Below are 25,328 nucleotides of genomic sequence, written 5' to 3'. Positions count from 1 at the left end.
GTTGATTCCAGCATTTTAATTAAAAAGCCGTGGCTACTCCCACGGCTCCGTGTACACTACTGCTAGTCTAAAATACAATAAAATATTCTTATTTGTTCATTTATTAAGAATATTAACAGAAAGCAAAATTTATGAGACTCAATAAATTTTATTTATTTTATTTATTAGGTTTGTAATAGTAGAAATTCCATTATGTCTTAAATTTATAGAGATCGTAAATAGGCAAACAACATTACTTATGACAATGATTTTCAAGGAGACATGAAAGTCTTCTCATTTCCTTTTGATTCTACAGGATGATATATATACAGTTACATAAAAAATAAAAATAAATCACATTATGCGTTGGTCTATCTTATTTATTATCATTAATAAATTATTATTTAATACGGTAAAAATACAGTAAAATATTTAAACACCATTAGGATATTTAACAGACAAGAAAAAATAAAAATTAAGAGATTTTGTTTAGATGAATAATATATATTAAAAACAAAAACAACATGATTTTATTCTGCAATAAAAACTAATGAAGTAATTCCCCAAATGAGTCGTAAAACTTTGCGTAAGCAGTTACATAAATTGAAATGTACTTATGCTAAGTATAACAGGAATTTAGCGATGATAGAGATCATTACATGACGTCGCAACTATCTGCGTAAAATGTCAGAGTTCCGTGAACAAAAAAGGAAAATCTATTATTTAGACGAAACTTGGGTTAATGCTGGACATACTGTTAAAATTGTGTGGACCAGGACCGCTTTATCCATTAGGCAATATAGACAGTTGCATAGGGCAGCAAATTATAAGAGGGCGGCAAAAATACTACACAAAAAAATATTTGAATATAAAAATTAAAATCGAATAACATTTAAGTACATTCATCAATAGAATAGAAGTGGACATTCATTTCTAAAAAACAAATTGCATTCTCTTAACACTATTCACTCAAAAAAAAAGAAGTCGAAAAGAAAAGTAAATTTAGGGATTATTTAGCCGCCGGTAGTATCCAACTTGTAGTAGTTGTTGTAGTAATTGTTATTAAGCATTGGCAGGGTTGATTATTGTTTTTTATTTTTTTTTTAATAAATATGATTGGTTAAAATTTGTTTTATTTGCTATCAGCTTAGGGTTCGGGTTCAATTCCTAGCTTAAGACAAGACAAACTCACACTTGAGATACTGAACTAGGCAAGGCATAAGCTCCCATGGTTGATTGAGGTATTATTTTTATAATAGTACTTCAATTCTCTTCTTCTTCCCCCTCTGAGGAGGAGAATACCATCACCCCCTTCGTAACAGATTTGCTAAGAAACCAAGGTGCTCTAATGAGCAGACTAGGTCAGAAAGCACTTTGACAAAAGTATTCAGAATGGTGGTAGCACACAGACACCATCCTGATACTCAACTAAATCGGACTCAAAATTTGATCATTAACTGGGTGAACTGCGTTAACGAGTATACAAAAAAATGGACGAATGTAGTGGTGAAGACTATTGAGGGCCTGTGGGGGGGAATAAACTTAAATATAATTGTTCCAAATAATATGCCCAAGCGCCCCATGGTCCACACCCGCGTCCCCGAGAAAAAACTTGAAGAAGAAACTACCAGGACCTGTCTAAAGAGGCAAAATCAAGACCTTAAGACAGAAGACTGGTTGTGATCTCTGTTCCACAGACTGAACGACAGTAAAGATAAAGCTTATAGAGGGAGGAGTTATGAAGGAGATAGTTCTTAGATCAGCATACCTGCCACATGATGATCCCGAACAACCATCAAGGGAGTTGGAACACTTAGTGAGAGATTGCATGAACAATGAACTGCAATTAATAATTGTGTATGATATGAATGCGTACCATCTGATCTGGGGCAGTACAAATACCAAACTGTTAAAAAATGGCATGCTTTAGATGAGGTGTCTTGATCAGACCATCGAGACAGGCAATGAGCGTAGATTCATTTTGAAACCAATAATTTATTTATTCATTCATATACGAATAAAAAAATCAGTTATAAAGATTATATATTTTAGTAAATGTCATAAATTTATAAATAAAATTTATTTTAATTTTAATTAATGTCATCAGCTTATTTTAAATTAAGTATAAATCAATTTAAGACTATACTGTAATAATTTCAGCAATATTTATTCATTGTGAAAGTTATGTTTTACTACTAGTTGTTACTTGCAGGGCGCAAGACCAAAAGGAAGGCCACAGAAAAAATGGGAGGGTGAAGTGGCAGTGGACGCGCAAAATTTGCTAGACGTGAGAACCTGTAGAAGATCGGCACGGGACCGACAAGGTTGGATGCATAGTTTGGAGGAGGCCAAGGCCCGATTTGGGCTGTAGCGCCATTGGAGAGAGAGACTAGTTGTTGTTTTAAAACAAGGTTAAATAGTACCCATACAGCGTAAAAACGTAAAATTTTCTGTTAAATATTTCAAAAATAATTCAGGAACACTTTTTGTTGTTATTAAAAGATTATGGATGAAATGGAAGTTTGGAAGTTTCGGCGAAATAGAAAATTTCAAAATTTAGTAAAAAGTTTCATTGAATACTTTTTTCAACGGGACAATTGTTCAATGAAATAATTTCGAAAATTTTCCAAAAAGTTTGATGAAAAGTCCTGAGGAAATTAAATTTTTGGTTGAAAAATTTTGAAAATTTTTTTTAAATGTTAATTTTTGGGCAGGAAAACAGTATAATAAAAAGTTATGTGACGGTTTTTCGTAGTGTTGGAATACACCTATTTTTAATTCAAAGTTAAAAAATTTTATTTACATGTAATAAAAAAAATAAATACTTTTAAGTTAAGTTTTAAAATTAAAAATTTAACAATTTAATATATTAAAAATAAAGATTTTATTGTGAAAAAAACAAAAAAAGAGACAGTTTGCAAATCAATGTCATCGAAATTTGATTAGGTGTAGATCAATAGGGCACATTGGACATAACAAATTAGTATAATAAACTATACGTACATAAATAGATACTATAAGAAATGGCCACTTAACACTGACTTATTACTTTCTCTAAGTACCAAATAAATATTAAAATTAAAATCTTTTTTCGGGAAAAGCTTTTCGTGAATTCCTAATTGAGTAAAGACAATTGAGAGCACTATTAACAAGCGTACTACAACAAAAAAAAAACATTAAAAGAAAGGATTTTATGAACTTTTACAAGGTCTAAATTGTTAATATATATTCTTTATCTATGGTGTAGATGCAAAATAAATAGCTCCGTTCGTACTCCTTTCCCATTTCCCCCTAACTACATCTTTCATAATAGATTTAAGTCGACGGCCACGGTTTGAGTTTATGCTGTCACTGTCAACTGTCACTCTCTTAAGGAGTGTTTTGTGTTTTGAATTTTTGAAGTATAAACGTATAAACATAAACCAGAATAAACTAAACCGTAACGTCCGTAACCGTAACCAACAAACCAACCGTAACCAAATACCAAATCGCCCATTTCCCATTTGAACTTTGAACCTTTTTTGAACTGTCCTATATAGCGTCTATCTATTCTTTACTTTTACCCATTGAGTTAACTGGATGCTTTTACTTACCCCAATATATTTATTCAGTTTATATGTATATATATGTTAAATATGGAAGTTGAAGCTAAGGAAGAGTTTGTTGAATGTAACCAAAAATATATAGAGAGTCAGTCAATAGATGTGGAACACTTCAAAAATGAACCAGATGAATGTAACTCAGGTAAGACCATTAATAAAAATTAGTGTTAAACAATGTTATGCAATTGGTATTTATTAGCAATGGAAGTAAAACCTGAAGTTAAGAAAGAATTTGCTCAAACTACCCAAGAATATATAGAGAGTCAGCTATCTACATCCATAGACCTTGGAGAGTTGAAGAATGAAATAGATGAAGATAATTCAGGTAAGGCAATTAATAAAAATAGTGCTAAACAATTTAATGTAATTTGTATTTATTAGCAATCGGACTAAGAGCTAAAATTAAGGAAGAGTTTGTTGAAAATGGTCAAGGATACATAGAGAGTCAGCGATTTACATCCCTAGATCTTGAACACTTGAATAATGAATCACAAGAAGATAACTCAGGTGAGAGGAATAATAAAAATGTAATATATGTAGAGGGTACTTACTGTAACTTTTCAATATCAATGAAAGCTATATTGATATTGAAAATATATCAATGACACTTTCATTGATATTGAAAAGTTAGGTATAAAAAGATAGCTGTTTTCCTTTACTTCCAAGTTATTAATATTTGGTTGTGGTGAATAAACTGTTAAATAAAATTGACTGAAATACTTTGCAATATGTTGTCCATTTGTTGCTATAAGATTACCATAATATATACTGTCTGGTAAATTTTTTGATACTCTCTTACTATTTACAAAGTGTCAAAAATACTAAGGATTACTGCATAAATTATGATTTACTAAGATATTTAGATAAGTGTAATAACATTGCTTTGATAAATTTTACAAGCTTTTGCTACTTCTAAATCACAAACTCAATATCATACAAGTTTATGCACCAACCAGTACAGCAGACAACATAACAGTAGAGGAATTCTATGAAAAATTGAAAGTTGGAAACAATTACCAACATTCCAAATAAAGAGCTGTTCCTCAAATGCGGTGACTTTAACACAAAAGTCTGCAACACTACACAGAATGACAACCTAAAGAATGTATTGGGAAAGTTTGATATAGGTCATAGAAACGAAAGAGGAGGCTGTTTAATCAAGTTTACTATCACAAATAACTATGCTGTTATGAATATTCGATTTAAACACCATGTACCCTGACTTTATATTTGTAAAAGTCCTGGAAATAGCTCTTAAACTCAAATTGACTACATCCTCACTAATATTCACTGGATCATCAATCCAAACAATCAGATCATATACAGAGGCGATATGTGGATCAGATCATACTCTCCTCTTAGCTAAAGTAAAACTCAAACTTCAAGTTTGAGCCAACAAACAGAGAGGGACAAAGAGGATAGAACTAAGAAAGAAGGGAGGCTTTTCCATATTGGTAAGGGTAAATCACAAGAAAAATGCGAGATTAAAACATTGTATAACAACACCAATTAATCGCTCAAAAGTTAATTATTATAGATTTAAAAATATAAAACCTGCTTTAATAATTGATATTTTTGCCAAACATGTTTTTATTAGAAGGTTATTGTGCTGTACATATTCTTTAACATCATTTGAGGGTGACTCTTTCACATTAAACAAGATTATATTAGTTGATCTGATAGCACTATTTTGCACCTCAGCTAGAATATTATGCTTTCTGAGACTTCTATTTCTGAAATTTTCTCCTTCAAGATGTTTACTTGCTTGTTTATCCAATTGCTCACGTATATCCATGAGTCCTCTTCCACCTTGATATCGCAGTAATGTTGTTCTCTCTACTACACTGGGTGGGTGGTGTTTTTGCGCTTTTGTGAGAAATGTTCTTACTTTCCTCTTAAGACTCTATATCCGTTTTTGACCACTTTATAATACCAAATGAGTAGCTCAGCTCGGAATAAGCATACATATTTATCGAAATGAATATTATTTTTAGAATTATTATTATTGAAGTTATACTTCTATACACGCGCTCCACGTTGGAAATTTGTATGGGAGTGAATCTGTGAAATCATTACATATGTAAGATAATGAGTAAGAGAGAGACAGAAGATATATTTTCTCTCTTTTCCTCTCTCGAATATAAAAATGTTCCTTTTGTATATATAATTTAATATTATATATATTATATAAAGATATATATATACATATGTTATACATATAATAAAATATTTATTAATATTATTATTTATGTGATATGTTTTGTATTATTTATTAATAATTTTTATTTATCAATATTTATTTATCAATAAATCACTGTATGATCCAGAACTGTCAATTTTGAAATACATTTGTGTCATGTCCTCGGTAGTATAGTAGTCAGTATCCCCGCCTGTCGCGCGGGAGACCGGGGTTCGATTCCCAGTCGGGGAGGACTTTTTTATTAATATTATTACATTATTGTCATTTTTAAATTCTTATGAACATTGCAGTTTAATTTGTATTGTATTATTATATTAGTAACAAAATAAACAATGAATTTTACTGCAGAGTATGTGTAAAAAAATTTTTGCATTCAACTCCTTTCATACATATATGAAAATAAAAATATACATTTTCATCAAAATATTGATTCAATCCCTCATTGTTAGTAAGTTGTTATTAATTCTGTTTCTCTTTCTGCTATGTCTTACCTATAGAATTACATATGTAATGATTGTGCAGATTGACTCCCAAATAAATTTGTAACGGCGAATGCATGTATAGAAGTGTAACATCAGACTTAGGTAGCCCATTCGACATGGCTATCTGCCTCTGTTACCTCAAAAATTTAACTTATATTTATGTTGCTATCCTCTTGTGATTGGAGATTGTAGTGGGAATGACATGTGGACGATAAACTCGGCCCATTAGAAAGAGAGAGACTGCTTTGCGTCAGTTTTCTCTGTCACAGGCATGTATTGCACCGCTCAGTCTACCTTGAATTATATCTATTGCCTACACTACACTATCGGCGATGATGGCTGATCGTGTGATCGTCTATGATCGGCAAAATCATCCCACAAACGTCCACACAAATGTCGAACCACAAGCATCAAGTGATTCCCTTTTGTTGTGTCTCCGAAAAACAGACAATTCACTGCTTGTAATTACTATTTAAATGGGAATAAGCCACAATTAAAGGTTAAAGTACGTTTATTGACGTTTCAATTTCCACTTCAGAAATCGTTGGAGAACTTCTGTTCGCTATATTTATTAACGATTTGCCCCACTGTGTGAAGTTTTTGACAAGCCTGCTATTTGCAGATGATTTTAAGATTTTTCGAGAAATTTTAACTCTGCAGGACTCTGAGATGCTGCATGATCTGAACTCAGTAAGTCAATGGTTTGATGATAACAAAATGTTTCTAAATACTTCTAAATGTCTTGTTTTTACTATCACTCAAAAACACAGTACATGGAGAACCAATACAAAATTTCTAGCACTGTACTTGGAAGAAAGAACACTTGCAAAGATATTGGACTAATGTTTCAGCAAAATTTGAGATTTAATGAACATTATCGGATCATCATTGGAAAGGCATACAGAACTCTTGGCTTCATAATTCGTAATTTAAAATTTTTAAAAAGATTTGAAACTCTAATATTATTATACAATGCACTGGTAAGACCTCACGTTTATTAAGATTTTGTCTTCTTTTAATTTATATTGCCATTTTAAATATTCATTTACCAGATTTTTATCGGAGAAAATTACTTTTTAGAAATATTGTTTTGATTTTTGCCATCTATATAGATTTAAAAATTTAGAATTTGTGTTAATAATTGACATTTTTGCTAAAGAATGTTTTTATTGGAAGGTTATTGTGGTCTACACATTCTTTAACATCATTCGAAGATCACTTTTCACGATAAACAAGATTATATTGCTATGATCTGCTGGCACTATTTTGCATTTCTTCCAAGATGTTTACTCAAGAGCTAACTGATTGCAAGTCTAAATTACAAATTAGGAATTTTCAAATGCCTCCCGACATTTTACACTGAAAAATATTAATGATGTGCTTTTCAATATGACCTGCAGCTAGATCCTGGACCGCCTGGACAAGCAGTTATCAATATAATGAAATCTCAACATACAGCTGTCACGTGACACATCTAAACTCAAATTTTAGATTTATAATTTAAACAAAATTATTTATTTTCAAAAATATAGCAAATATGGAAATTGTCTACCTTTAAATTGCTCAGTATATCACAAAAATTAAATTTTTCTTAAAAGATCTCTTAGAGATAATTATTGTAATATGAAGTAAGAGACTGTTCAGTTTCTCCCACACCTGTTCTTATATCTATGACATAGACACATTCATATCCTCTATAAACAAATTTTTATAGTTTCATTTTTATTTTAGGTTTTTCTCAGAACATAATGAAAATTAAACTTGTATGCACCACAAAACAACAACTAAGTGCAAATACTGAAGAAACAACATTAAAAAATTATATTTGTAAATGTACAATTTGTCTTCAGCAATTTAATGGTACAGCTTCTTTGAAACAACATATAAAAATGCACATTGGAAAAAAGCTTTATAAGTGCGAAATTTGTTTTAAGCACTTTTCTTTGAAAAGTAATTTCAAAACTCATTTAGAGAAACATACTGAAGGAAAGACTTATGAGTGCAAAATATGTTTTAAGCAGTTTTCTCAGTCCGGGTATTTGAAAGCACATTTTAGATTGCACACTAAAGAAAAGCTGTACAAGTGTGAAATTTGTTTTAAACAGTTTAGCCAAGCAGGTCATTTAAAAAACCATTTGAGATTGCACACTGGAGAAAAGCTGTATAAGTGTGAAATTTGTTTTAAGCAGTTTCCTCAAAAAGGTTATTTGAAAATACATTTGAGAGTGCACACTGAAGAAAAGATGTACAAGTGTGAAATTTGTTTTAAACAGTTTAACCAAGCAGGTCATTTAAAAAACCATTTGAGAGTGCACACTGGAGAAAAGCTCAAATGTGAAATTTGTTTTAAACAGTTTAGTCAAGCTGGTCATTTGAAACAACACTTGAGAGTGCACACTGGAGAAAGGCCTTACAAGTGTGAAATTTGTTTTAAACAATTTATTCGAGCAAGTAGTTTAAAAACACATTTGAGAGTACACACTGAAGAAAAGCTGAATAAATGTAAAATTTGTTTTAAACAATTTAGTGAAACAAGTAGTTGGAAAACACATTTGAGAGTACACACTGAAGAAAAGCTCAAGTGTGAAATTTGTTTTAAACAGTTTAGTCAAGCAGGTCATTTGAAACAACACTTGAGAGCGCACACTGGAGAAAGGCCTTACAAGTGTGAAATTTGTTTTAAACAGTTTAGTCAAGCAGGTAGTTTGAAAACACATTTGAGAGTGCACACTGAAGAAAAGCCGTATAAGTGTGAAATTTGTTTTAAACAGTTAAGCCAAGCAGGTCATTTGAAAGAACATTTGAGAGTGCACACTGGAGAAAAGCCGTACAAGTGTGAAATTTGTTTTAAACAGTTTAGTCAAGCAAGTAGTTTGAAAATACATTTGAGAGTACACACTGAAGAAAAGCTGAACAAGTGTAAAATTTGTTTTAAACAGTTTAGCCAAGCTGGTCATTTGAAAAAACATTTAAAAGTGCACACTGAAGAAAAACCTTACAAGTTTGAAATTTGTTCTAAACAATTTAATGTGACAAGTTCTTAGAAACGACAAATAAAAACGGATGTTGAAGAAAAGCTTTACAAGTGTGAAACTTGTTTCAAACACTTTTCTCAGAAATGATATTTAAAAACACATGTGATATTGCACACTGAAGAAAAGCTGTTTAAGTGTGAAATTTGTTATAAAAAGTTAAGTCAAGCAGGTAATTTGAAATATCATTTGAATGTGCTCACTGTCAACTGTCTCCTCAACGGAGGTTGGCTACTACAACAAACTCTTTTCTATCTATAAGATGTTAGAAGAATGTAACAATGTGATAATTAACTGTGATATAGACTTTTTAAATTCTTCTGTGAAACAAATAAAAGTCGCTTTTGAAACAAATTTCTAATCTGCAAAAGTTGTTGTCTTAAAATTTAATTTAGATGTATAGTGTTTTTTACCTATTTTATTCTGTCTAGGTTTAATTTTTAATATAGTTATTAGTTTTTAGCAGTAGCAAGCACTCTTTTAATGTAACAACAATCATTTTGTGTTTTAAAGGAGGTTAAATAAATAAATAAATAAAAAACCCCTTATACTCAATAAAGTATTGTCTGAGTATAGTATAACTCTCATTTATTTTAAATTAACAATACATTTTGGCAAATAAAATAAAAAAGAACTACATTTAACATAATATAAGTATTCAATCATATATTCACATTCTGATGCATAACATTGTTGAATAAAATGTCTCCTAAAATTTAAACCTTGTTCCACATCAATAACATTTCTATTTACTGGCACATCAGTATTTTCTAGAAAATCATCATCACTATCATTATTTTCCTGTAAACATATATTCCAGAGTACTGCTGTAGCACTTATTATTGAAAGATATGTATTTGATTTGTAGGCCTCATTGCAGACAGGGAAACCATATTTTCCATGTTCTAAATAGCCTTTTGGCAACATTTCTTACATGTGCACTATTATATCTATTTTGTTGATCATTATCTAAAAAGATATATCTATCAAATAACCTATTTTTTGTTTAGCCCATTATCAATAAATACCTTGCTTTAATACTGGAGTAAGTAGATAGTGCCTGCGCTGCGTGCATATTCTATTCATAGTAATTCACCTATTAATAAATCAAAAATTTGTCCTCTTTCCATTCTAACTCTTAATCAACTTTGATCAAATATTAAGCTGCCATGACTTAATCCTGGATGTTGAACAACAATATCCATAACCTCAAAAAACAAAAAAAATATTGTATTGGAAGCGAATTGGAAAAAAATATAAACATAAACAAACAAGTTAGGTTAGGATCCCGTGCTCAAGGCAGGTCGATCCGATGATTGAGCACGAGCTGTCATTTTTGTGTACTCTAGCTCGATTTCGTGCTTGAGATCCGTTTATAAAACACAAAAACGACTCAAGGTCGACCTCGAGCATCGACCGATACTTGAATACCTACCGACTATAAATATGGGCATAAGTGTTATTTGCCTAGTAAGTTTATTAACTAGTATGAGATCCGGTCTATTATGCGCCACTGGTTGGTCTGTAAGCACAGTGCGGTCCCAGTATAGCTTGTAGTTGTCATTTTCAAGCATTCTGTCAGGGACGTATTGGTAATAAGGTAGATGGTCGGTTTGGAGAAGTCCCAGTTTGTTAGCTAGTTCTTGGTGGATAATCTTTCCTACTGAGTCATGAGTTCTTTATAATCAGTACCGACAAATGCCTGGCAGCCACCGGTAAGATGTTGGATGGTTTCTTGGGCTTGGCATCCATATCGGCATTTGTCATTTTGGACTTGAGGATCTTTAACAATATATTTCAGGTAATTTTTAGTTGGAATAACCTGATCCTGAATGGCAAGTAGGAATCCCTCAGTCTCGGGATACATCTTTCCTGATGTCAACCAATAGTTCGACGCTGTATTGTCGACATATTCTTGGCTGATCTCATTGAGATGTCGTCCATGCAGAGGTTTACTCATCCAGGAACGCATTTTTTCTTGCTGAGTGAGGTGGTTTATGCGCATTTTTATTCCCTCAGTTTAAGCAAATTGCTCGATGTAAAGTAGATGTCTCAGTCTGTACCTGAAAATAAGTTCTTAAATTAGCAATTTGTTTATCCAATGGCTCACCTATATCCATAAGTCCTCTTCCCCCTTGATACCGCGGTAATGTTGTTCTCTCTACTGCACTGCGTGGATGATGTTTTTGCGTTTTTGTGAGAAGTGTTCTTACTTTCCGCTGAAGACCCTCTATATTCATTTTTGACCACTTTAAAATACCATATGAGTAGCTCAGCGCGGAACAGGCATACGTATTTAATGCCTTAAACAAATTTTTACTATCAAGATATGACCGATTTAGTTGTCTTACTCTTCACACGAACTCAGAAGTTAGTTCAGTTTTCATTTGTTTATGGTCAATTTTCTACGCTTGTTTTACTCTGAGATAATTATACATATCATTTTCAGCCATTGCCTCGATGTTTTGGCCATCTTGCATATCGAAACCTCCGGGCTGAACCTTTCCTCTGACTATATTTAGTATACGGCACTTGTCTAGTCCAAAATGCATACTGATATCATTTGAGAAAGTTTCTACAGTTTTTAGCATCTGATCTAGGTGAAATGGAAGCTATTAATTTCAAATCATTCATGTACAACAGATGATTAAGCTTCGCCACAACAGTATTGTTATTTTTGATGTTAAATCCTGAGATAGTGGGTTCATCGCTAAACAAAACCAAAGTGGACTCAACGAGTCCCCCTGGAAAAGGTCCCGGTTAATTGGGATATCTTCAGTTTTGATATTGGTTTCACCAGGTATTTGAAGGTGAATTTTAGTATTCCACTCTGCCATTATATGCTTTAAAAAGGACACTAGATTATCATCGACTTTATATATTTTCAATATATCTATAAGCCATTCAATATATTGTTATTGTTAGTATTATTATTAATTTGTATATTTGAAGATCTTAATAATCCCTAATAATGTTATGAATGCCATTTGTGAAGTGTTTCACTATTTTCTTTTACGTCAGCTTCTCTAGTATTCAGCTGATTCTGACGTTGTTTCAAAGTCTTTTTCCGAAACAGTGATAAATCAACTTTGATTCCAATTTTGTCTTCTTTTAATTTATATTGCCATTTTAAATATTCATTTACTAGATATTTATCAGAGAAAATTACTTTTTAGAAATATTGTTTTGATTTTTGCCGTCTATATAGATTTAAAAATTTAGAATTTGTGTTAATGACATTTTTGCTAAGAAGGTTTTTATTGGAAGGTTATTGTGGTCTACACATTCTTTAACATCATTCGAGGATCACTTTTCACGATAAACAAGATTATATTAGTTGATCCGCTGGCACTATTTTGCATTTCTTCCAAGATGTTTACTCAAGAGCTGACTGATTGCAAGTCTAAATTACAAATTAGGAATTTTCAAAAGCTTCCCGACATTTTACACTGAAAAATATTAATGATGTGCTTTTCAATATGACCTGCAGCTAAGCCTAAGCAGCTAGATCCTGGACCGCCTGGACAAGCAGTTATCAATATAATGAAATCTCAACAAACAGCTGTCACGTGACACATCTAAACTCAAATTTTAGATTTATAATTCAAACAAAATTACTTACGTTTAAAAGTATAGCAAATGTGGAAATTGTCTACCTTTAAATTGCTCAGTATATCACAAAAATTAAATTTTTCTTAAAAGACCCAATTGTTTTAGCAATATTAGGCAATTGGCTATGGCAATTTCCTTTTCCCCTTTTAATTAGTGGAACGTCTTGATATCACTATATTGATAATACTACTTATTGAAATGTTTTTCTTAAAAAATTCATATTATATTTTTCTATAATAGATGTTAGTATTGTCGATTTAGTATGTTCCAGTATTTTTTATTATTACGTATCCTCTATAAACAAATTTTTATAGTTTCATTTTTATTTTAGGTTTTTCCCAGAACATAATGAAAACTAAACTTGTATGCACCACAAAACAACAATTAAGTGCAAATACTGAAGAAACAACATTAAAAAATTATATTTGTAAATGTACAATTTGTCTTCAGCAATTTAATGGTACAGCTTCTTTGAAACAACATATAAAAATGCACATTGGAAAAAAGCTTTATAAGTGCGAAATTTGTTTTAAGCACTTTTCTTTGAAAAGTAATTTCAAAACTCATTTAGAGAAACATACTGAAGGAAAGACTTATGAGTGCAAAATATGTTTTAAGCAGTTTTCTCAGTCAGGGTATTTGAAAGCACATTTTCGATTGCACACTGAAGAAAAGCTGAACAAGTGTAAAATTTGTTTTAAACAGTTTAACCAAGCAGGTCATTTAAAAAAACATTTAAGAGTGCACACTGGAGAAAAGCCTTATAAGTGTGAAATTTGTTTGAAACAGTTTAACCAAGCAGGTCATTTAAAAAACCATTTGAGAGTGCACACTGGAGAAAAGCTCAAATGTGCAATTTGTTTTAAACAGTTTAGTCAAGCAGGTCATTTGAAAACACATTTGAGAGTGCACACTGGAGAAAAACCTTACAAGTGTGAAATTTGTTTTAAACAGTTTAGTCAAGCAAGTAGTTTGAAAACACATTTGAGGGTGCACACTGGAGAAAAGCCGTATAAGTGTGAAATTTGTTTTAAACAGTTTATTCAACCAAGTAGTTTGAAAACACATTTGAGAGTACACACTGAAGAAAAGCTCAAATGTGAAATTTGTTTTAAACAGTTTAGTCAAGCAGGTCATTTGAAAACACATTTGAGAGTGCACACTGGAGAAAGGCCTTACAAGTGTGAAATTTGTTTTAAACGGTTTAGTCAAGCAAGTAGTTTGAAAACACATTTGAGAGTGCACACTGGAGAAAAACCGTATAAGTGTGAAATTTGTTTTAAACAGTTTATTCAACCAAGTAGTTTGAAAACACATTTGAGAGTACACACTGAAGAAAAGCTCAAATGTGAAATTTGTTTTAAACAGTTTAGTCAAGCAGGTCATTTGAAAACACATTTGAGAGTGCACACTGGAGAAAGGCCTTACAAGTGTGAAATTTGTTTTAAACAGTTTAGCCTAGCAGGTCATTTAAAAAACCATTTGAGATTGCACACTGGTGAAAAACTGTATAAGTGTGAAATTTGTTTTAAGCAATTTCCTCAAAAAGGTTATTTGAAAATACATTTGAGAGTGCACACTGAAGAAAAGCTGTACAAGTGTGACATTTGTTTTAAACAGTTTAGCCAAGCAGGTTATTTGAAAAAACATTTGAGAGTGCACACTGAAGAAAAGATGTACAAGTGTGAAATTTGTTTGAAACAGTTTAACCAAGCAGGTCATTTAAAAAACCATTTGAGAGTGCACACTGGAGAAAAGCTGTATAAGTGTGAAATTTGTTTTAAACAGTTTATTCAACCAAGTAGTTTGAAAACACATTTGAGAGTACACACTGAAGAAAAGCCCAAATGTGAAATTTGTTTTAAACAGTTTAGTCAAGCAGGTCATTTGAAAACACATTTGAGAGTGCACACTGGAGAAAGGCCTTACAAGTGTGAAATTTGTTTTAAACGGTTTAGTCAAGCAAGTAGTTTGAAAACACATTTGAGAGTGCACACTGGAGAAAAACCTTACAAGTGTGAAATTTGTTTTAAACAGTTTAGCCTAGCAGGTCATTTAAAAAACCATTTGAGATTGCACACTGGAGAAAAACTGTATAAATGTGAAATTTGTTTTAAGCAGTTTCCTCAAAAAGGTTATTTGAAAACACATTTGAGAGTGCACACTGAAGAAAAGCCGTATAAGTGTGAAATTTGTTTTAAACAGTTTTGCCAAGCTGCTCATTTGAAAAAACATTTAAAAGTGCACACTAAAGAAAAACCTTACAAGTTTGAAATTTGTTCTAAACAATTTAATGTGACAAGTTCTTAGAAACGACAAATAAAAACGGATGTTGAAGAAAAGCTTTACAAGTGTGAAACTTGTTTCAAACACTTTTCTCAGAAATGATATTTAAAAACACATGTGATATTGCACACTGAAGAAAAGCTGTTTAAGTGTGAAATTTGTTATAAAAAGTTAAGTCAAGCAGGTAATTTGAAATATCATATTTGAATGTGCTCACTGTCAACTGTCTCCTCAACGGAGGTTGGCTACAACAACAAACTCTTTTCTATCTATAAGATGTTAGAAGAATGTAACAATGTGATAATTAACTGTGATATAGACTCTTTAAATTCTTCTGTGAAACAAATAAAAGTCGCTTTTGAAACAAATTTCTAATCTGCAAAAGTTGTTGTCTTAAAATTTAATTTAGATGTATAGTGTTTTTTACCTATTTTATTCTGTCTAGGTTTAATTTTTAATATAGTTATTAGTTTTTAGCAGTAGCAAGCACTCTTTTAATGTAACAACAATCATTTTGTGTTTTAAAGGAGGTTAAATAAATAAATAAATAAAAACCCCCTTATACTCAATAAAGTATTGTCTGAGTATAGTATAACTCTCATTTATTTTAAATTAACAATACATTTTGGCAAATAAAATAAAAAAGAACTACATTTAACATAATATAAGTATTCAATCATATATTCACATTCTCATGCATAACATTGTTGAATAAAATGTCTCCTAAAATTTAAACCTTGTTCCACATCAATAACATTTCTATTTACTGGCACATCAGTATTTTCTAGAAAATCATCATCACTATCATTATTTTCCTGTAAACATATATTCCAGAGTACTGCTGTAGCACTTATTATTGAAAGATATGTATTTGATTTGTAGGCCTCATTGCAGACAGGGAAACCATATTTTCCATGTTCTAAATAGCCTTTTGGCAACATTTCTTACATGTGCACTATTATATCTATTTTGTTGATCATTATCTAAAAAGATATATCTATCAAATAACCTATTTTTTGTTTATCCCATTATCAATAAATACCTTGCTTTAATACTGGAGTAAGTAGGTAGTGCCTGCGCTGCGTGTTTATTCACTATTCATAATAATTCACCTATTAATAAATCAAACATTTGTCCTCTTTCCATTCTAACTATTAATCAACTTTGATCAAATATTAAGCTGCCATGACTTAATCCTGGATGTTGAACAACAATATCCATAATCTCAAAAAACAAAAAAAATATTGTATTGGAAGCGAATTGGAAAAAAATATAAACATAAACAAACAAGTTAGGTTAGAATCCCGTGCTCAAGGCAGGTCGATCCGATGCTTGAGCACGAGCTGTCATTTTTGTGTACTCTAGCTCGATTTCGTGCTTGAGATCCGTTTATAAAACACAAAAACGACTCAAGGTCGACCTCGAGCATCGACCGATACTTGAATACCTACCGACTATAAATATGGGCATAAGTGTTATTTGCCTAGTAAGTTTATTAACTAGTATGAAATCCGGTCTATTATGCGCCACTGGTTGGTCTGTAAGCACAGTGCGGTCCCAGTATAGCTTGTAGTTGTCATTTTCAAGCATTCTGTCAGGGACGTATTGGTAATAAGGTAGATGGTCGGTTTGGAGAAGTCTCAGTTTGTTAGCTAGTTCTTGGTGGATAATCTTTCCTACTGAGGCATGGCGTTCTTTATAATCAGTACCGACAAATGCCTGGCAGCCACCGGTAAGATGTTGGATGGTTTCTTGGGCTTGGCATCCATATCGGCATTTGTCATTTTGGACTTGAGGATCTTTAACAATATATTTCAGGTAATTTTTAGTTGGAATAACCTGATCCTGAATGGCAAGTAGGAATCCCTCAGTCTCGGGATACATCTTTCCTGATGTCAACCGATAGTTCGACGCTGTATTGTCGACATATTCTTGGCTGATCTCATTGAGATGTCGCCCATGCAGAGGTTTACTCATCCAGGAACGCTTTTTTTCTTGCTGAGTGAGGTGGTTTATGCGCATTTTTGTTCCCTCAGTTTAAGCAAATTGCTCGATGTAAAGTAGATGTCTCAGTCTGTACCTGAAAATAAGTTCTTAAATTAGCAATTTGTTTATCCAATGGCTCACCTATATCCATAAGTCCTCTTCCCCCTTGATACCGCGGTAATGTTGTTCTCTCTACTGCACTGCGTGGATGATGTTTTTGCGTTTTTGTGAGAAGTGTTCTTACTTTCCGCTGAAGACCCTCTATATTCATTTTTGACCACTTTAAAATACCATATGAGTAGCTCAGCGCGGAACAGGCATACGTATTTAATGCCTTAAACAAATTTTTACTATCAAGATATGACCGATTTAGTTGTCTTACTCTTCGCACGAACTCCGAAATTAGTTCAGTTTTCATTTGTTTATGGTCAATTTTCTACGCTTGTTTTACTCTGAGATAATTATACATATCATTTTCAGCCATTGCCTCGATGTTTTGGCCATCTTGCATATCGAAACCTCCGGGCTGAACCTTTCCTCTGACTATATTTAGTATACGGCACTTGTCTAGTCCAAAATGCATACTGATATCATTTGAGAAAGTTTTTACAGTTTTTAGCATCTGATCTAGGTGGTTTCGAGTGGAAGCTATTAATTTCAAATCATTCATGTACAACAGATGATTAAGCTTCGCCACAACAGTATTGTTATTTTTGATGTTAAATCCTGAGCCAGTGGAGTTCAGTTCCCCCTGGAAAAGGTCCCGGTTAATTGGGATATCTTCAGTTTTGATATTGGTTTCACCAGGTATTTGAAGGTGAATTTTAGTATTCCACTCTGCCATTATATGTTTTAAAAAGGTCACTAGATTATCATCGACTTTATATATTTTCAATATATCTATAAGCCATTCAATATATTGTTACTATTAGTATTATTATTAATTTGTATATTTGAAGATCTTTTAATAATCCCTAATAATTTTATGAATGCCATTTGTGAAGTGTTCCACTATTTTCTTCTACGTCAGCTTTTCTAGTATTCAGCTGATTCTGACGTTGTTTCAAAGTCTTTTCCGAAACAGTGATAAATCAACTTTGATTCCAATTTTGTCTTCTTTTAATTTATATTGCCATTTTAAATATTCATTTACTAGATATTTATCAGAGAAAATTACTTTTTAGAAATATTGTTTTGATTTTTGCTGTCTATATAGATTTAAAAATTTAGAATTTGTGTTAATAATTGACATTTTTGCTAAGAATGTTTTTATTGGAAGGTTATTGTGGTCTACATATTCTTTAACATCATTCGATGATCACTTTTCACAATAAACAAGATTATATTGCTATGATCTGCTAGCACTATTTTGCATTTCTTCCAAGATGTTTACTCAAGAGCTAACTGATTGCAAGTCTAAATTACAAATTAGGAATTTTCAAAAGCTTCCCGACATTTTACACTGAAAAATATTAATGATGTGCTTTTCAATATTACCTGCAACTAAGCCTAAGCAGCTAGATCCTGGACCGCCTGGACAAGCAGTTATCAATATAATGAAATCTCAACAAACAGCTGTCACGTGACACATCTAAACTCAAATTTTAGATTTATAATTCAAACAAAATTACTTACGTTTAAAAGTATAGCAAATGTGGAAATTGTCTACCTTTAAATTGCTCAGTATATCACAAAAATTAAATTTTTCTTAAAAGATCCAATTGTTTTAGCAATATTAGGCAATTGGCTATGGCAATTTCCTTTTCCCCTTTTAATTAGTGGAACGTCTTGATATCACTATATTGATAATACTACTTATTGGAATGTTTTTCTTAAAAAAATTATATTATCTTTTTCTAGATGTCAGTATTGTCGATTTAGTATGTTCCAGTATTTTTTATTATTACGTATCCTCTATAAACAAATTTTTATAGTTTCATTTTTATTTTAGGTTTTTCCCAGAACATAATGAAAACTAAACCTGTATGCACCACAAAACAACAAATAAGTGCAAATACTGAAGAAACAACATTAAAAAATTATATTTGTAAATGTACAATTTGTCTTCAGCAATTTAATGGTACAGCTTCTTTGAAACAACATATAAAAATGGATATTGGAAAAAAGCTTTATAAGTGCGAAATTTGTTTTAAGCACTTTTCTTTGAAAAGTAATTTCAAAACTCATTTAGAGAAACACACTGAAGGAAAGACTTATAAGTGCAAAATCTGTTTTAAGCAGTTTTCTCAGGCAGGGTATTTGAAAGCACATTTTAGGTTGCACACTGAGGAAAAGCGGTACAAGTGTGAAATTTGTTTTAAACAGTTTTCTCAGGCAGTTTATTTGAAAAGACATTTAAGATTGCACACTGAAGAAAAACCTTACAAGTGTGAAATTTGTTTGAAACAGTTTAACCAAGCAGGTCATTTAAAAAACCATTTGAGAGTGCACACTGGAGAAAAGCCGTATAAGTGTGAAATTTGTTTTAAACGGTTTAGTCAAGCAACTAGTTTGAAGACACATTTGAGAGTACACACTGAAGAAAAGATGTACAAGTGTGAAATTTGTTTTAAACAGTTTAGCCAAGCAGGCAATTTAAAAAACCATTTAAGAGTGCACACTGGAGAAAAGCCATATACGTGTGAAATTTGTTTTAAACGGTTTAGTCAAGCAACTAGTTTGAAGACACATTTGAGAGTACACACTGAAAAAAAACTGAACAAGTGTAAAATTTGTTTTAAACAGTTTAGCCAAGCAGGCAATTTAAAAAACCATTTGAGAGTGCACACTGGAGAAAAGCCATATAAGTGTGAAATTTGTTTTAAACAGTTTAGTCAATCAAGTACTTTAAAAGCTCATTTGAGAGTGCACACTGTGAAAACACATTTGAGAGTACACACTGAAGAAATGCTGTACAAGTGTGAAATTTGTTTTAAACAGTTTTCTCAGGCAGTTTATTTGAAAAAACATTTAAGATTGCACACTGAAGAAACACCTTACAAGTGTGAAAATTGTTTTAAGCAGTTTTCTCAGGCAAGGTATTTAAAAGTACATTTGAGAGTGCACACTGAAGAAAAGATGTACAAGTGTGAAATTTGTTTCAAACAGTTTACCCAAGCAGGCAATTTAAAAAACCATTTGAGAGTGCACACTGGAGAAAAGCCATATAAGTGTGAAATTTGTTTTAAACAGTTTAGTCAAACAAGTAGTTTAAAAGCTCATTTGAGAGTGCACACTGTGAAAACACATTTGAGAGTACACACTGAAGAAAAGCTGTACAAGTGTGAAATTTGTTTTAAACAGTTTTCTCAGGCAGTTTATTTGAAAAAACATTTAAGATTGCACACTGAAGAAACACCTTACAAGTGTGAAATTTGTTTTAAGCAGTTTTCTCAGGCAACGTATTTAAAAGTACATTTGAGAGTGCACACTGAAGAAAAGATGTACAAGTGTGAAATTTGTTTTAAACAGTTTAGCCAAGCAGGCAATTTAAAAAACCATTTGAGAGTGCACACTGGAGAAAAGCTGTACAAGTGTGAAATTTGTTTTAAACAGTTTAGCCAAGCAAGTAATTTGAAAGAACATTTGAGGGTGCACACTGGAGAAAAGCCTTACAAGTGTAAAATTTGTTTTAAACAGTTTAGTCGAGCAGGTCATTTGAAACAACATTTGAGAGTGCACACTGGAGAAAAGCCGTATAAGTGTGAAATTTGTGTTAAACAGTTTAGTCAAACAAGTACTTTAAAAGCTCATTTGAGAGTGCACACTGCAGAAAAGCTGTACAAGTGTGAAATTTGTTTTAAACAGTTTAGCCAAGCAGGCAATTTAAAAAACCATTTGAGAGTGCACACTGGAGAAAAGCCATAGATGTACAAGTGTGAAATTTGTTTTAAACAGTTTTCTCAGGCAGTTTATTTGAAAAAACATTTAAGATTGCACACTGAAGAAACACCTTACAAGTGTGAAAATTGTTTTAAGCAGTTTTCTCAGGCAAGGTATTTAAAAGTACATTTGAGAGTGCACACTGAAGAAAAGATGTACAAGTGTGAAATTTGTTTTAAACAGTTTACCCAAGCAGGCAATTTAAAAAACCATTTGAGAGTGCACACTGGAGAAAAGCCATATAAGTGTGAAATTTGTTTTAAACAGTTTAGTCAAACAAGTAGTTTAAAAGCTCATTTGAGAGTGCACACTGTGAAAACACATTTGAGAGTACACACTGAAGAAAAGCTGTACAAGTGTGAAATTTGTTTTAAACAGTTTTCTCAGGCAGTTTATTTGAAAAAACATTTAAGATTGCACACTGAAGAAACACCTTACAAGTGTGAAATTTGTTTTAAGCAGTTTTCTCAGGCAACGTATTTAAAAGTACATTTGAGAGTGCACACTGAAGAAAAGATGTACAAGTGTGAAATTTGTTTTAAACAGTTTAGCCAAGCAGGCAATTTAAAAAACCATTTGAGAGTGCACACTGGAGAAAAGCTGTACAAGTGTGAAATTTGTTTTAAACAGTTTAGCCAAGCAAGTAATTTGAAAGAACATTTGAGAGTGCACACTGGAGAAAAGCCGTATAAGTGTGAAATTTGTTTTAAACAGTTTAGTCAAACAAGTACTTTAAAAGCTCATTTGAGAGTGCACACTGTGAAAACACATTTGAGAGTACACACTGAAGAAAAGCTGTACAAGTGTGAAATTTGTTTTAAACAGTTTTCTCAGGCAGTTTATTTGAAAAAACATTTAAGATTGCACACTGAAGAAACACCTTACAAGTGTGAAATTTGTTTTAAGCAGTTTTCTCAGGCAACGTATTTAAAAGTACATTTGAGAGTGCACACTGAAGAAAAGATGTACAAGTGTGAAATTTGTTTTAAACAGTTTAGCCAAGCAGGCAATTTAAAAAACCATTTGAGAGTGCACACTGAAGAAAAGATGTACAAGTGTGAAATTTGTTTTAAACAGTTTACCCAAGCAGGCAATTTAAAAAACCATTTGAGAGTGCACACTGGAGAAAAGCCATATAAGTGTGAAATTTGTTTTAAACAGTTTAGTCAAACAAGTAGTTTAAAAGCTCATTTGAGAGTGCACACTGTGAAAACACATTTGAGAGTACACACTGAAGAAAAGCTGTACAAGTGTGAAATTTGTTTTAAACAGTTTTCTCAGGCAGTTTATTTGAAAAAACATTTAAGATTGCACACTGAAGAAACACCTTACAAGTGTGAAATTTGTTTTAAGCAGTTTTCTCAGGCAACGTATTTAAAAGTACATTTGAGAGTGCACACTGAAGAAAAGATGTACAAGTGTGAAATTTGTTTTAAACAGTTTAGCCAAGCAGGCAATTTAAAAAACCATTTGAGAGTGCACACTGAAGAAAAGATGTACAAGTGTGAAATTTGTTTTAAACAGTTTACCCAAGCAGGCAATTTAAAAAACCATTTGAGAGTGCACACTGGAGAAAAGCCATATAAGTGTGAAATTTGTTTTAAACAGTTTAGTCAAACAAGTAGTTTAAAAGCTCATTTGAGAGTGCACACTGTGAAAACACATTTGAGAGTACACACTGAAGAAAAGCTGTACAAGTGTGAAATTTGTTTTAAACAGTTTTCTCAGGCAGTTTATTTGAAAAAACATTTAAGATTGCACACTGAAGAAACACCTTACAAGTGTGAAATTTGTTTTAAGCAGTTTTCTCAGGCAACGTATTTAAAAGTACATTTGAGAGTGCACACTGAAGAAAAGATGTACAAGTGTGAAATTTGTTTTAAACAGTTTAGCCAAGCAGGCAATTTAAAAAACCATTTGAGAGTGCACACTGGAGAAAAGCCTTACAAGTGTAAAATTTGTTTTAAACAGTTTAGTCGAGCAGGTCATTTGAAACAACATTTGAGAGTGCACACTGGAGAAAAGCCGTATAAGTCTGAAATTTGTGTTAAACAGTTTAGTCAAACAAGTACTTTAAAAGCTCATTTGAGAGTGCACACTGCAGAAAAGCTGTACAAGTGTGAAATTTGTTTTAAACAGTTTAGCCAAGCAGGCAATTTAAAAAACCATTTAAGATTGCACACTGAAGAAAAACCTTACAAGTGTGAAATTTGTTTTAAACAGTTTAGCCATTCAAGTAATTTGAAAGAACATTTGAGGGTGCACCCTGGAGAAAAGCCTTACAAGTGTAAAATTTGTTTTAAACAGTTTAGTCTAGCAGGTCATTTGAAAAAACATTTGAGAGTGCACACTGGAGAAAAGCCGTATAAGTGTGAAATTTGTTTTAAACAGTTTAGCCAAGCAGTCCTTGAAAAATGTTACCTCAGTAGGTATTGATTGCAATTCAACTAAATAAAGTGTATTAGTGAATATAATAGCGCAACCCCTTGCAGATTTAATAAATTTATCAGTGGAACAGGGTGTTTTCCACATAGCTTGAAGGTAGGAGTTGTAACTCCAATATTCAAGAGTGGAGATAATTCCGTTTTAGACAATTACAGTCCAGTTACGGTCCCTACTATTTTGGGCAAAATTTATGAAAAACGTGTACACCAAAGAATGTATAGTTTCCTTAGTAAATACAATATCATGTTCCAACCAACACGGATTTCTGCCTGAAAGATCAACAGAGGGTGCTACCACTGAATTACTTAGTTTCATTCACATCGCACTGGATCGAGGGGATTTTGTGGGGGCACTAAGGACATAAACGTAAGAGTTGCTATAGAAAAGTTAAAAAATCTTGGTTTTAGGGGTCAGTTCTCATTATATCTTATTTACATTCTAGGAAGATCCGCGTTAAGTTTAGTGACTCACGATCAGATTATGGTGATATTGGGGTTCCTCAGGGTTCAATATTGGGGCCATTAATATTCCTATGCTATGTTAATGATATGCCAAGATATATCAGTTCAAATAACACATTTATGTATGCAGATGAACTATTGCTACATCTTCTTCAAGTGCCGAGGAATTAACTGTTCAACTGAATGTTATATCCGAAGATTTTACAGAGTGGTGTAAAAAAAATGCTTTGATTGTTAATGTTAAAAAATCCACAAGCATGCAATTCTCCTATAGATCAAAATCAAGTTACCAGTTTTCTATAAGAGTAAATGATGGCTTGGTTCATTGTACAACTTCCACTAAACATTTAGGTTTGTATCTTGATAGTAACATGAGCTGGGAATCTCAAATTAATTATGTTTGCAAAAGAATAAATAATAATTTTTACGGAATATTGCAATTAAAAAGTTTTCTTAAAATGGAACAGTTATTGAATATATATTATGCAATTGTTTATTCTCACTTGGCCTTCAATATTAATCTTTGGGGTAGTGCTGTGAATGCTATAAGAGTGTTTGTCTCTCAGAAAAGAATAATTCAGTTAATTTTTAATTTACCATCCAGGCATTCATGTCGACAATATTTTAACAAATACATTTTAACAGTACCTTCTATATATTTTTAAATGTATACTACATGTAAAAGCCAATATAACTACTTTTTATTTAAACTGTGATTATGACCAGTACTCAACTAGGCAAAATGACTTCATCAAAACACCAAAACATAATACAGCACGATTATAACTATAAGACTTTTCAATCATCTTCCCAACAGTATTAAATTTAAAACAAATTTAAATAAATTTCGAGTAAATTAAAATCTTTTCTATTGCAAAAATTATTTCTACAGTGTAAGTGAATGTCTGGGTGATGTAAATAATTAATCCTATGTACTTTTTATCTTTTAATTCTAAAATTGTAATGTTTTACTAATACTTATATTTTTTACTCGACTTGTCTTATATCATGTAAATTATCTTTCAGGATGAATAAAAATTATTATTATTATTATTCTTACAAGTGTGAAATTTGATTTAAGGAATATACTAAACCAGAAAGTTTGAAGAGGCATTTGAGAGTGCACACTGGGAAAATTGTTACCAGTGTAGACGTTTTCGTTACGCAAACTCATATTTGCAGACACATAATAAAGAAAATGCTTAGGAGATTCTTCTTCCTGGACCTCCCTTCTCCCTAATGTTTCCTCTGACTACTTTGTACAGATTGAGAAATTTAAAGTGACTTGGTTGATAAAATAAACTGCTTCAAAGATGTAGTATTGATGATTCAGTATAACTTTAACATATATCATCTACATT

At 31.9% G+C, this 25,328-nt stretch overlaps 2 protein-coding genes across 4 annotated transcripts; both read left to right on the top strand.

Annotated features, from left to right (window-relative positions):
* Positions 1–3,401: 3,401 nt before the first annotated feature.
* Positions 3,402–21,046, top strand: LOC140440263 (uncharacterized). Of its 3 annotated transcripts, none has more exons than XM_072530663.1 (4): positions 3,402–3,723; positions 3,781–3,906; positions 3,963–4,088; positions 7,995–9,848. In XM_072530663.1, the coding sequence occupies exons 1-4, from the start codon at positions 3,606–3,608 to the stop codon at positions 9,305–9,307; spliced, it is 1,683 nt and encodes a 560-aa protein (XP_072386764.1). In that variant the 5' UTR covers positions 3,402–3,605; the 3' UTR covers positions 9,308–9,848. The 3 variants fall into 3 exon arrangements, with proteins under 3 accessions (XP_072386764.1, XP_072386763.1, XP_072386762.1); XM_072530662.1 differs by lacking the exon at positions 7,995–9,848 and adding an exon at positions 19,131–21,046 and having other exon boundaries at positions 3,403–3,723; XM_072530661.1 differs by lacking the exon at positions 7,995–9,848 and adding an exon at positions 13,239–19,111 and having other exon boundaries at positions 3,404–3,723.
* On the top strand, positions 21,047–25,011 carry LOC140440262 (uncharacterized). Its single transcript, XM_072530660.1, has one exon. It carries the CDS (start codon positions 21,047–21,049, stop codon positions 23,495–23,497), a length of 2,451 nt encoding a protein of 816 aa, XP_072386761.1. The 3' UTR covers positions 23,498–25,011.
* The last annotated feature ends 317 nt before the right edge of the window (positions 25,012–25,328 follow it).

The sequence above is a fragment of the Diabrotica undecimpunctata genome, chromosome 4 (assembly GCF_040954645.1).
Source record: "Diabrotica undecimpunctata isolate CICGRU chromosome 4, icDiaUnde3, whole genome shotgun sequence".
In the NCBI taxonomy this organism is placed as follows: Eukaryota; Metazoa; Arthropoda; class Insecta; order Coleoptera; family Chrysomelidae; genus Diabrotica; species Diabrotica undecimpunctata.
The sequence above is the reverse complement of the archived record's forward strand: the minus strand, read 5'-3'. Positions and strand labels throughout refer to the sequence as shown.

Coding starts and splice junctions, on each gene's coding strand:
- LOC140440263 (XM_072530661.1), top strand. CDS start 3,606: ATGTTAAATATGGAAGTTGAAGCTAAGGAAGAGTTTGTTGAATGTAAC. Junction 3,724..3,780: donor ACCAGATGAATGTAACTCAG/GTAAGACCATTA, acceptor GGTATTTATTAG/CAATGGAAGTAAAACCTGAA. Junction 4,089..13,238: donor ATCACAAGAAGATAACTCAG/GTGAGAGGAATA, acceptor TTTTTATTTTAG/GTTTTTCCCAGAACATAATG.
- LOC140440262 (XM_072530660.1), top strand. CDS start 21,047: ATGTACAAGTGTGAAATTTGTTTTAAACAGTTTTCTCAGGCAGTTTAT.